Here is an 11,074-nt window from a genome sequence, read left to right as displayed (position 1 = left end):
ATATTTTATAGCAAAACTCCAAATACAACTTTTTTGTTTTTTATTTATTTATTTATTTAGACGATATTTGAAAATCACCGCTTAAACATAATATATGTATGTCTTTTTTTTTTTATCCTGTTTAATAACCTGTCACACGTGCCACGGCGGTAAATATTAATGTTTGGGGTTTTTCAAATAACCACGTCGGAGCAGCACAGTTGGTACAGTCCGATGTCCTCTGCTTGGTGAATGAAGCGCTGAAGGCCACGGCTCGGCGCAAACAGCTGTTAACTCGGATATCTCCGCGTTTTCGTCGCTATTATTTGAGCCACTGTACGCGGAGATAGTTCCCTGTGCTAAACACACAGTAAGTATTTCAACCGATAAACCGTTCTCAAGTAAAACCTCGCGCCGATAGCGAAAAGTAGCAAAGCTAACTTGGTTAGCTTAGCCGGGGGCTGCTGGCTTTGGTGGAATTAAATGTGTTAAAAAAAAAAAAAAAAAAAAAAAAAAAATGAACAAACTAAATCTCCTTCCGTTATTTTTCTAAGAGCAATTAGTCCAAACAGTGTCCAGACAGATGAGCTTATCACGAGGGGGGAAAACAAGCTGTCGTCAATCATGAAGTGTCACATATAATTTTACCTGCGTGTTCATTTTAATTCAAAAGACACCTCAGTTTTAACATTAGTTTTGTGAAGCCTCCAATAAACTGTGTTTAAACTTCTTTTTTAGATCAGAGTATGAAATCAGTGCCACAGAACTTACAATGTCTTTCTGTCCTTTCTGGAGGAACCATGGTCAACTTTGCAGCAGCTGCCCGCGAGTATTGGGTGCACATACTGGTGCCCATGGGCTTTGTGATCGGATGGTACTTCGATAAACAACAGGACAAGAAGCTGACAGCTTTCAGAAACAAGAGTGTTTTGTACAGCAGGTGAGGGGAAAAAAAAGTCATTTTCCACCATGTGGAAACCAAACAAGTGAGCCCGGTTTAACCGTGAATTAACGATTGCTGTGCCATTTATGTCAAAGCCATGTGATGATGTTTGTTAAGGTGTACCTTATTTCTGTTCATTCAGAGCACAGGTGTTTTAAAGTCTTTGATCATGATCGTAATCGCAAGCTTCTACTCAGTATGACCGGAAGATTAACTTGTGAACTGATTTAAAGGTCATTTTATCCCAACTTTTCGCCTCTGTAGGGAGCTGAAGCCTGGCGAGGAGGTGACCTGGAGATAGACTACCTTCGACTTGGAAAGTCCTGTCGCCTGTGGTGTGAATGATTGATGGGTGGTCCCCAAATCACAATATTTAAGAAGACTCCTGTACCTCTGATTTTGAGTTGTATCAACCAGTAATAAACATGCCCTTTGTCTTCAAAATTATTTGGTACTAGTCAGTGATTTTGTTTGAATTAACACATAAAGATGTTTTTTTTTTTTTTTTAAAAACGTGTTTATTTGAAACTGAACATCGAGAAAATTCACAGATGGATAGTTCAGCTCGAGCAGAACTAATGAAGACTACTTGGGACAGAAGTGTTTTGCATTAAAAGGAGCAGTCTGTAGGATTTAGTGGCATCTAGCAGTGAAGTTGCACAATGCAGCCAACTGAACACCCTCACCTCACTTCACCCTCCCCTTCCAAATATGAAAGAATCTACCGTGGGTGCAAAACTAATGTGAATGCAAATGCAAAATATCTTCTCCCAAGCCCGTGTTTGGTTTGACCACTCGGCTACTGTAGAAACATGGAGGTGCAACGCAGTGGGCTCTGTGGAAGAGGACTTGCTCCTGATGTAGATATAAAGGGCTCATTTTAAAGTAATTAAAACTCAATGATTCCTAGTTACAGGTGATAATACACTGATGTAAACATAACCATAAATATTATATTTCTGCCAATAGATCACACAATCCTACACACCGGTCCTTCAATCCATTAAAGATCATATTTGGTACAAAGGTAACTTGAATGTATTCATGCATGACTGAAGAATCTGTGGCCTCTACAGAGGTTCAGCAGTGTGGATAATCCCCCTCTCAAATAACAGTTCAGCCAAGGTGATCTGGGGGAAAAAAAGAAAACCACATGAGATCGAACTATAATAACTTCACTAACACACAGAATCAAATGAGTAATTTAGTTTAAGTTGGTATGTAAAAACCTATTTGCAGAGAGACTTGGGTGTTAGAGAAAAGAAAAATATTTGCCAAGCACATTTCCAAAATACTGAATGTAGATTATCACGTGTAAAACTGCCTCCTCTCTTCCTAAAAACACAGAACCGACAGTTTCTGAATGGGAAAACGTACTCTGTCCGGCGAAGAATCACACGGGAAGCTTCCTACGGTTACATAGTCGGGATATGAATGGATCAGAAACTCAATGGCATCTGTGTGCTGAAAAACAAAACAAAAACAACATGTTAATGCCATCATCACAACACTGTGCAAAACAACCAGATTTAACACAGATGTACCCATCGCTACCTCGGATTTTATTTCAAAACTCTTGAGCTCCTCTTTGTGGTAAACTCTGGAGTTGTCTATGGTGTAGTAGAGGTGAACAGCGTCTCCGTTGCTGCATAACCTGGCAGGAGAGAACGTATATGAGCCTCTTAATACCTTTTAAAATTTGTGCTTCAATGGTTTATTGAAGCAGGTGTTCCTGAAAACATGCAGCCAAAGAAACAGTGTCACTGTCTCTGTGTTACCTGGCACATCCAGCACGAAGAAGTCGGACTCGGGTCTGGGTGGTAATGTTTACATTCATATTCTTCACTTGTCCACACTCCCACCTCACTGGCGCTCCTTGCACACTGCTCACCAGTTCGTCTGTGGGCGATGGTACCAGTTTATTATAATCAAAAGCAGTACGTCTCTTCGTTAATGCAATAGTACAGTTTTCTGCTTCCCCTCGCATACCTGGAGTGAGCATGGGAGGCAGGCAGTCATGGAGGAAGTCTCTGGCTTTCTGATCCACAGCGGCGTCCACAGGGGCGTAATTTGTTAGTTTCATCATCAGACTCTCGATTTGGGAGAAGAATTTCGGTCGACGTGGGTCATCCTGCACCAGAACAACTTTCGTTATCGTTTAATGATCGGAAAGACGACAAGGACGTGCGTTGGGGGCAGAAGTGAGCAGTGAATTATAAAACCACTTCCATGATTACCTTGTCAGAGTTCTGGACTCCCATGTATGTCAGGTAGTCCAGAGGTAAGCCCTTTCTGAACTCCACATCCTCCTCCATTGCAATTTCTAGTGCGGCTGGAACCACCTGGAAAAACAGGAAGTCAAACTGTGAAGACCTTTCTGTAAATATAACTTGTTGACTGTTAAAAAGGTGTGTAATCAAAAGAAGAGGTAGCGTACTGAACTGTTTATTTATTGGACTGGTTTTTATCCAGGATTCTCTCTTCTTTCCATTAGTAGAAGTACTTTTTGTGATTGTATTTTGCATCAGTGTGTCTTAGCTTCATAATTATCCAACATATTCATCAGTCAGTAGATTAATTTCTGCAGAGCCCCGTCAATTTATTTTTTGTTTACTTTATTTGGCAGATATTAGCCTATCACAGATATAGCAGTGATGTTAGCTGAAATTAACTTTTTAAAAAAAAATTTTTTTACAGAACACAATGCAGAAAAAACAGCTTTCAGCCACAGACATTAAACACATAATTTCCTGTGCAAATGTATTTTTATAATATGTAGATTAATAATATACACTGTAGCACTATAAAAATGAATATGCCATTGTGTATTACGCTAATCTACTGCATATAAAGTTTATTATTATTTAACCCATTTTTAACTAGATTTACATGATTATGATATGATTACCAAACAGTAGCAAAGTCACAGTTGTGCTAAAACATTGTTTCCTCCAACAATCTTACATTTTGGTTTCATTTTCCTTAATTGTTCAATTATGTGGGTTATTACGGCTGAAATAGAAGAACTGACTTCTTCTTTTTTTTATTTCTTAAAACCTCTTGTTGCTGCAAACATATGTTAACTGAGAATAAATATTTTTCCCAGAGAGAGCTGAATGTGTTTGGATGAGTCAGTGTACATACAGTGGCTCTATGTTAAATCACTAAATAACCATTGAATGAAATTACCGAGTTCTGCTAATCTGCAGGTTTCAGAATGAAGCCTTTGTCTTCCATCTGCAGGTATCAGAGTGTCTTACCCTCTGCAGCAGATCCCCCCAGCTGTTCTTCTGGTAGGAGGAGATAGTGATGTGCATAGAGTGTGCGTCTGGCAGGCAGTTGCCCTGATGGATGAATCCTCGAGGAAAGTAGAGGAGATCCCCGGCCTCTAGCACCACGTCCAGGATCGGCTTACCGATGTCCGTCTGGTTGAAGTTTTCTAAAGAGGAAACACAAAGCTGTCGCCTCAGAAAAATGTTGGCCGATATCATGAATAATTATTTAAAAATCTTGTTTTCAGGCAAACTAAGACAAACTGCACTCACTTACAAGAAATACAACTGTAGCTACTGCAACAATATTGTTTTTACTCACGACTTGAAAGCACAGGTAAGACCTCGTCTTCTGTCCTGATGTCAAAAAACAACATCCTGCTGTTAATGGCTGTGTGATGAAGGTGGAAATTCAAAGATCCAAAACACGTATTTTACTGTATGTAAAACTGTTATCGTGGATTTGATATGCATGTTTAGAAATCTGAAATTTGTGCTCCCTTGTTTAAAAAACAATTATAACTCTCTGTCCACAAAGAAATGCACACTGCCCATATTTAATCACTGTTTGTGATGTCACAAACTTAGTGAAAACTCTGTTTAGTCAACCTTTACTTTCATTATTGTTATTGGAGCAAAAGTATGAAAACGACTGTTGGAAAAGTTCCCCGCTTTACTTCACCTTGGGTTGTACACTCGCCAGTGTTTCTTCCCCTCCAGCTGAACCACAAACGCTTCGATGTCATCATAATGAGGAGCGAAGCCTTGTGTTCCAGGTGGCGTCAGGTATCTGGTTAAAGAAAACACACACGTTTAACACCCAAAAAAATATCTTAAAAAGAGGTTTCTAGAGACAGATTTAGTTTTTATCCCACATGCTTACACGTTGGCTCCGGCCATGCTGCCAAACTGCTCTTGGAGGATGGACAGCACGTTCCACACGGTGGAGGAGAAGGCCTGAGGATTCAGCAAGCGGATGGAGCAGCCACTCTGGGAAATGGAGATACGATGATGACTGCTAATCTGCAATGGGGACGGCTGTGCAGGTGGTGCACTGGTACGGTTTAATGCACCAAACAGAAAATGACTTCTAACTTGTGGCACTTAAAATATTCAAATGAACACATTCCTTAATACATAAATATACATCTGACTTCTTAATGAGGGCAGCTGTGGAAAATGGGAAAATGAGAATAAACTTTAATGACCCCAAAAGAAAAAGTGACTGCAGCTAATTTGCTGCTAAGGGCCCAATTATAAGGAATGTAATCAGGACCTTAAAAACACACAACCACTGTAATTTTGCATTAAAAATAATATATAAATCCAACTGCCTGCATCTCTGTGTCTTTACCTCGTAGAAGTCCCACACAGTGAACGGCAGAGCTCTCCCTGGAGGATTGTGTGTCTCTCTCTTGCCCTTCGTGTAGCTCGTGACATCCAGGTTCACTCCATACTGAACTTCCTCCTTAAATTGAACAACACATACATGTAGTTAAGGATATAAATCTTTGTAATTCATGGTTTTTATTGACTTTTATTCTTTATATATATACATTTTAAAGAAAATAAGACCATACATAGAACTAATTAGTCAGTGCAGTTGGAAGTTTAAAAGAGGCAAATGTCTGTAATCATGCAACATGATGGAAAAAAAGATTTGTCTCTTCCTCTTATTTGCATTGTGGCTCCAGAAAGTCTCTTGTTAAGTGGCTCCGAAAAGTCTCTTTTGTTTTCTCTCTTATTTGCAAGTGATTCCTTTTGTTTCACTTTCTGCATCTAATTGACGACTCCCCTGTGTCCTGATCTTGTGACCTACAACCAACTCAGTATTACCATACGAAAGCAGATACAAAGGGAATCGGGGTGACTGTCGACTGTTTGTCACACTGTATAAAAGCTGCCCTACGGAGGAGATCTGGGAGCACTGCTGGACACCTCTCTTTGAGGGTGCATGTAGTTGCTCCTTCTTGCAAGAATAAAATGTCCGATGTGTTTGATTTTGAACCGAGCCTCCGAGTAATTTTTCCAACACAACAAAATCAAGCTTTGTCTGGCAGACGACAATCCAGTAAAGTCCCCCGGTAGTAGGAGCGTCAGAAAATTCAGATATTCGTTTATTCAAAGAGCTCTTGAGAAATCAAGCCAAGTGATATCCAAAGGCAATTGGACTTTTTTCTTGTTTCTCTTAAGACGCTTCACCTCTAATCCAAAAGGCTTCTTCAGTTCCAGGATTTATTAAAAAATAGTCTGTTAGAACTGATGAAGCCTTTCAGGATTGAGAGTTAAAACATCTTCAAGAAACTGTCAAAAAGTCCTTCAAGACTTAAATTAATAATGACCTGAACAACTGAGGATCTTCACAGACTTTTGAGAAGTTGTTTCCAAAACGAAAAAAAACATTCCCACTTAAAGGGAAGAAATGTAGCTGCTTCACTATTTAAACATCCAACAGAAATTATCATCTTACGTTCTGACATTTTCTAAATCGAATTCACACTCTTACCTCTCTCAATATGCGATCAAACTCTGCTGTAGAGAACAGTCCCTTGTAATAATCTGGATTCTGGCGCTGAACAAAAATGGGCTTCTTTTCCCACGTGTCCCTTGATAAAAGGGGAAAAAAACAAAATGTTATCAGTTGACTAAAAGCTCCAACAAAAATATTACATTTTATTGCAAGGCTGGAGGCACCGGCAACTGCACGATGATTGTTCATTTCACAGGTTGGTTGTATCTCCCACAAACACTTCTCATTTGTTTTTTCTGATGGCCTGCGCAGGATTTTGTGGTAATTTGGACCTAAAAGTCTGCCGAGTCGATCCCTTGCATTTATTTATTTCTTTTTTCTTTTTTAATGTTCGAGGGGAAATTAAACAGCTGTGACACCGTGCCTCACAAATTTGATGTGTGCTCTCTGCTCAAGTTTCAGTTGCCTGCATGTAGAAATTGCAAATGCACAAAAACGCATGTAACTCAGGTGCTGATGTTGATCAAGCGACGTAACCTGGAATACTAACTCGTAAAGTACGCTGCATTTGCATTTCAAACAGCAACCACCGAAATGTCCATCAACACTATTTCAAAACACAATAAACACAATAGCCTCCATGCATGTCAGAGGACCATTGCAATTGGCTGCTTTCGTTTTAACCATCTGATAAACAGACGACTACACAACAAGCAGCTCTGCTTCCTGAGGATTTAAAGCTGCAGAGGCATAAAAGGTGACTTTATTTTCAAATATATTCACTGCTGAATGACCCCGCAGACAGAAACACTTCTATAACACTTGTCAGTACTTCAAAAAGGCCTTGGCAGGAATGGGGTTGATGATCCACTGGAACAGCTTGCTCGCCCGCTCCCTGCTGTTGTTGACTCTGGCCAAGTCGGTCAGCAGAGCCGCGAGAAACTCCCCATCTCCATTTACACACTGATCCTCCTGCTTCAGAAACATACAGACTTCAGTAAGATTGAGCACACACACACACACACACACACACACACACACACACACACGTTGACGTTGTTTATGTCCGCAGGTACACACACACACACACACACACACACACACACGTGCATCTGCACTGGCCTTGAAGCGATCCTCTCTATGCGCACACTTCAGAAGCTTCTTTCGTATCTTCTTCCTTTCAGCTTTCATTTGAGCTTTATTTGGAATAATCTTTGCAGCTGCAGCCACATGGTCATTTTTCTTTTTCTTCTTAGGTGCCACCTAGAAACACACAGAAGTCAGCATAATGTCCAACGCAGACAAGTTTGTCACAGTCAGTATCTACCGCCTGGTTTTAAAAAAGCTCTACCTGCACTGTGGGCTTCTTAGCAGGAGGAGGAAGGTCTGTTGGTAACGTTTGATACAAAGCAAAAGCTGACATGTGTTTCCTCTCCATTTTCCAGTTGGTACGTCACCACCCCGCGACGGCTAGAGCTTCTTCTTCGTGTTCTTCTTCCCTTCTTCCACGGCATTTCTTCTCTAATTAGACTCACTACCGCCCCCCACAGAGTCGCACCACAAGGTGCAGCTGCAAGGACTTTTTTTTTTCTATGATTTAAACAAGTATTTACTGAATTTTTCAGAATAGTTCAACTCACACAAAACCCATTGCGACCCTAGGATTAAAAAAAAAGAAGAGATACGATTAAAAAAAAAAAAAAGCATAAATGCAAACAAGAAAAATGACCAAGCAATAACCAAACAAATAACAACAACCAAACTACTAATAATGATAATGTCAAATGAATAACAACAACAATAATAATGATAATAATAATAATAATAAAACTAGTAAATTCTTGTTGGAAGATTTACAGCTGTTATTAACAATAACAATTTTGTTAATCGTGAATTACAGCTGCAACTCGTGGTTATTTTCATTTTAAATTCATCTGATTATCATTTTCTCAATAAATGTCAGAAAATGGTGAAAGATGCCTAGTGTTGCATCTTACAATGTAGAATTGGACCCAGATATATATATATACATATATATATATATATATATATATATTTTTTTTTTTTAATTAAATGAACCAAAACAATTAAAACAATTGTTGGCTGACTAATCAACTAATCATTGCAGCGCTGCTTGGATTGGCAAAAAAACAAAAACAACAGTTGATTAAAACTATCTAAAAAAAAAAAAAAAAAAAAAAAAAAAAAAAAAAAATATATATATATATATATATATATATATATATATATACATATATATATATATATATATACATATAGGCCAAATCAATCATTTGAGTTCGCTACCGATCACGTGTAATGTCCATTACCGTCCACCAGGTGGCGCTGCGCTCCCCCCCGTATTTCACGCGTTCGCACGCCACAGTTATCAACACCGTTTCCCACAATGCTTTGCTGCGTGCAAAGTCGGTGCTGTTTGTCCAGCCGTCGCTCCAACAATGCAGCTTTTAATGGTGCCGTTGAGCCGCCGCGGGATGGAAACGCCGCAACACCGCGGGCTCGTCCGGACACTGTAGTCGCCGAGACACTTCTGCAGTCTTGGTCAAATCTTCCTCCGCGGGCTTTCTTTGACTCCGTTGTTTTTTTTTTTGTTGTTGTTGTTGTTTTGAGGACGACCTGGACTCTGCTGCTCGGGGTGAGTAGCCGCCGAAGCTAACGTCGCTCCGCCGCTGAACTACACGGCGAAATGCGTTTTGTTGTGACCACCGCTGGCTAGCAGGCGAGCTAATTGGCCAGATGAGACATATTGACCGCTTCTGTGTTTTATTTATTTATTTTTTCTCCTCTAAATCCTCCTCCTCCTCTCGTCTTTCCGTCTTAAATACAAATAGTCTCGTGTTCCCTCGTCCTGTCTGTTTGTGACTAAAGCAGCGGGATTTGTAACCGGTCTGAATTTTTATTTATTTGTTTTAAAAAAAACCAGACTTTGAGCCAGTTGAGTCGTTTTCTTGCTGCAAGTCGTGAGTCTGTTTTGCTTTGATCTCGGGGGTTTTAAGCACACGTCGTCAACCCAGCCGGTGTAGTCTCTCGTGATGTAATCTGGATATGATTACCAGGATTGTTCCCCCCACCACCACCACCACCCCCACCCAAAAAAAAAAAAAAAAAAAAAAAAAAGGGGGGTGGGAGGAAGGGATTGTGAAACTCGCAACCCCCCCCTAAAACCTCATTGAGTCCGAGGAGGAATGTCACGCCGAAGTCCGTTCAAAAAATGGGCAATTTAATGGCTTGGCCGGCACACTGCAGTCAGGCGAGATTATGTGTGCTGGTTATTAAAGCCGTTATGTTTTACTCGTTAATACACCGCCGATAGTTTCAGCATTATACTGGTTATCATATACATGTTATAGACAATTAAAACGTTACTGCTGTTATAATTGAGAATCCAATTGAAAAACTAAAGATTTAGCAAGAGGGGGGATGGAGGGGGGGGGGGGTCCCTGTTTGCCGTGTAACACAAGGATTAGGGTTTGTGCTGCTCCAAAACAACACATTTAATATATTGCTGTCGGTCACATATTTGTGAAAAGTGGCATAATTCTTCATTTATTTTATTTTTTTTGACACACCATTCAGTGTGGTTTTCATATCCTTACTGTGAATGGGTGTTTTACGTAACTATACAATATTGATTCCCTATAATACTGTTTAAAATGTAACACAAGTAAGTTTGTACTTTGTGGTTTTTCACATTCATTCACTCAGTTGCCATCCCATTTCTATAAATGTGGTTAGGCATCCATAACGTCCACAATGAAGGAGTTGACACCTCTCTTCCATCCGTTAACACAAGGTCTAAACATTACCTTGAACTGAATGCGTACTGTACCTTGCGCAATTTGCATGATGGTATAATCAACCAATGGTGACGCAATCCTCCGCAAACAGTCGCCCTGACACCTGGGACCAAAAGTTGAATAGTCAGGTGAGCAAGCTGCAATTTCGGAAACCTACCCCTGGTAGCGGCAAATTGGACGAGGTTTAGCGTGTTTGAGTGAAGCCTGAGGTATCTGCCAGGGGCGATGCTTTTAAAACTTGTTTCGGTAACCTGCAAGCCAGTTTTCACTCGCATTTCTGAGCGTTTGCCACCATTTTTTTGGGCAAATCGGTTAACAAATACCGTATTTCACAAGTTGAAGATTTAAGTGAAATGTAAGTTTGAAAACAAATGGTACCGTGTGCCTCTCACAGTCTGAGACTTGGTGGGAAAACGAAGTTGCCGAGCACGGCGTTATGTATTCAGTTTTCTGAATGTGACGAGGCAGAGAAAACCCAAATGGGGGTTGCAGTGAGTTGGTTGTCTGAAACGCAAACTATATAATATGCAAAAAATTAGAGAGTTCAGATTTCACATCGACGTCTGGGTCATATTCTCTTTCCTCCTTTCTA

At 40.1% G+C, this 11,074-nt stretch overlaps 3 protein-coding genes across 5 annotated transcripts in view; 2 read left to right on the top strand and 1 right to left on the bottom strand.

Annotated features, from left to right (window-relative positions):
• Positions 1 to 194: 194 nt before the first annotated feature.
• On the top strand, positions 195 to 1,366 carry LOC138205631 (NADH dehydrogenase [ubiquinone] 1 beta subcomplex subunit 1). Its single transcript, XM_069161730.1, has 3 exons — positions 195 to 349; positions 775 to 919; positions 1,187 to 1,366. The coding sequence occupies exons 2-3, from the start codon at positions 780 to 782 to the stop codon at positions 1,221 to 1,223; spliced, it is 177 nt and encodes a 58-aa protein (XP_069017831.1). The 5' UTR covers positions 195 to 349; positions 775 to 779; the 3' UTR covers positions 1,224 to 1,366.
• A 67-nt stretch (positions 1,367 to 1,433) lies between these two features.
• On the bottom strand, positions 1,434 to 8,219 carry riox1 (ribosomal oxygenase 1). Of its 3 annotated transcripts, none has more exons than XM_069161728.1 (15): positions 8,016 to 8,215; positions 7,787 to 7,927; positions 7,497 to 7,639; positions 6,701 to 6,800; positions 5,549 to 5,662; positions 5,078 to 5,184; positions 4,877 to 4,984; positions 4,517 to 4,551; positions 4,183 to 4,361; positions 3,160 to 3,264; positions 2,912 to 3,053; positions 2,701 to 2,821; positions 2,477 to 2,576; positions 2,300 to 2,386; positions 1,434 to 2,052 (listed from the first exon to the last, which is right to left on the bottom strand). In XM_069161728.1, exons 1-15 carry the CDS (start codon positions 8,100 to 8,102, stop codon positions 1,993 to 1,995), a joined length of 1,629 nt encoding a protein of 542 aa, XP_069017829.1. In that variant the 5' UTR covers positions 8,103 to 8,215; the 3' UTR covers positions 1,434 to 1,992. The 3 variants fall into 3 exon arrangements, with proteins under 3 accessions (XP_069017829.1, XP_069017830.1, XP_069017828.1); XM_069161729.1 differs by having other exon boundaries at positions 7,497 to 7,636; positions 8,016 to 8,214; XM_069161727.1 differs by having other exon boundaries at positions 2,300 to 2,576; positions 8,016 to 8,219.
• An 870-nt stretch (positions 8,220 to 9,089) lies between these two features.
• extl3 (exostosin-like glycosyltransferase 3) overlaps positions 9,090 to 11,074 on the top strand; it is a 31,740-nt gene continuing 29,755 nt past the window's right edge. Inside the window, exon 1 of the mRNA XM_069161824.1 lies at positions 9,090 to 9,320. The gene's annotated coding sequence lies outside the window, so the exon portion shown is untranslated. The remainder of the gene's footprint in view (positions 9,321 to 11,074) is intronic.

Source organism: Embiotoca jacksoni, unplaced genomic scaffold (assembly GCF_022577435.1).
Source record: "Embiotoca jacksoni isolate LCO1_2020_lvr unplaced genomic scaffold, fEmbJac1.0.p SCAF_29, whole genome shotgun sequence".
In the NCBI taxonomy this organism is placed as follows: Eukaryota; Metazoa; Chordata; class Actinopteri; family Embiotocidae; genus Embiotoca; species Embiotoca jacksoni.
Note: the sequence above shows the minus strand (reverse complement) of the source record. Positions and strands in the feature narration are given on the sequence as shown.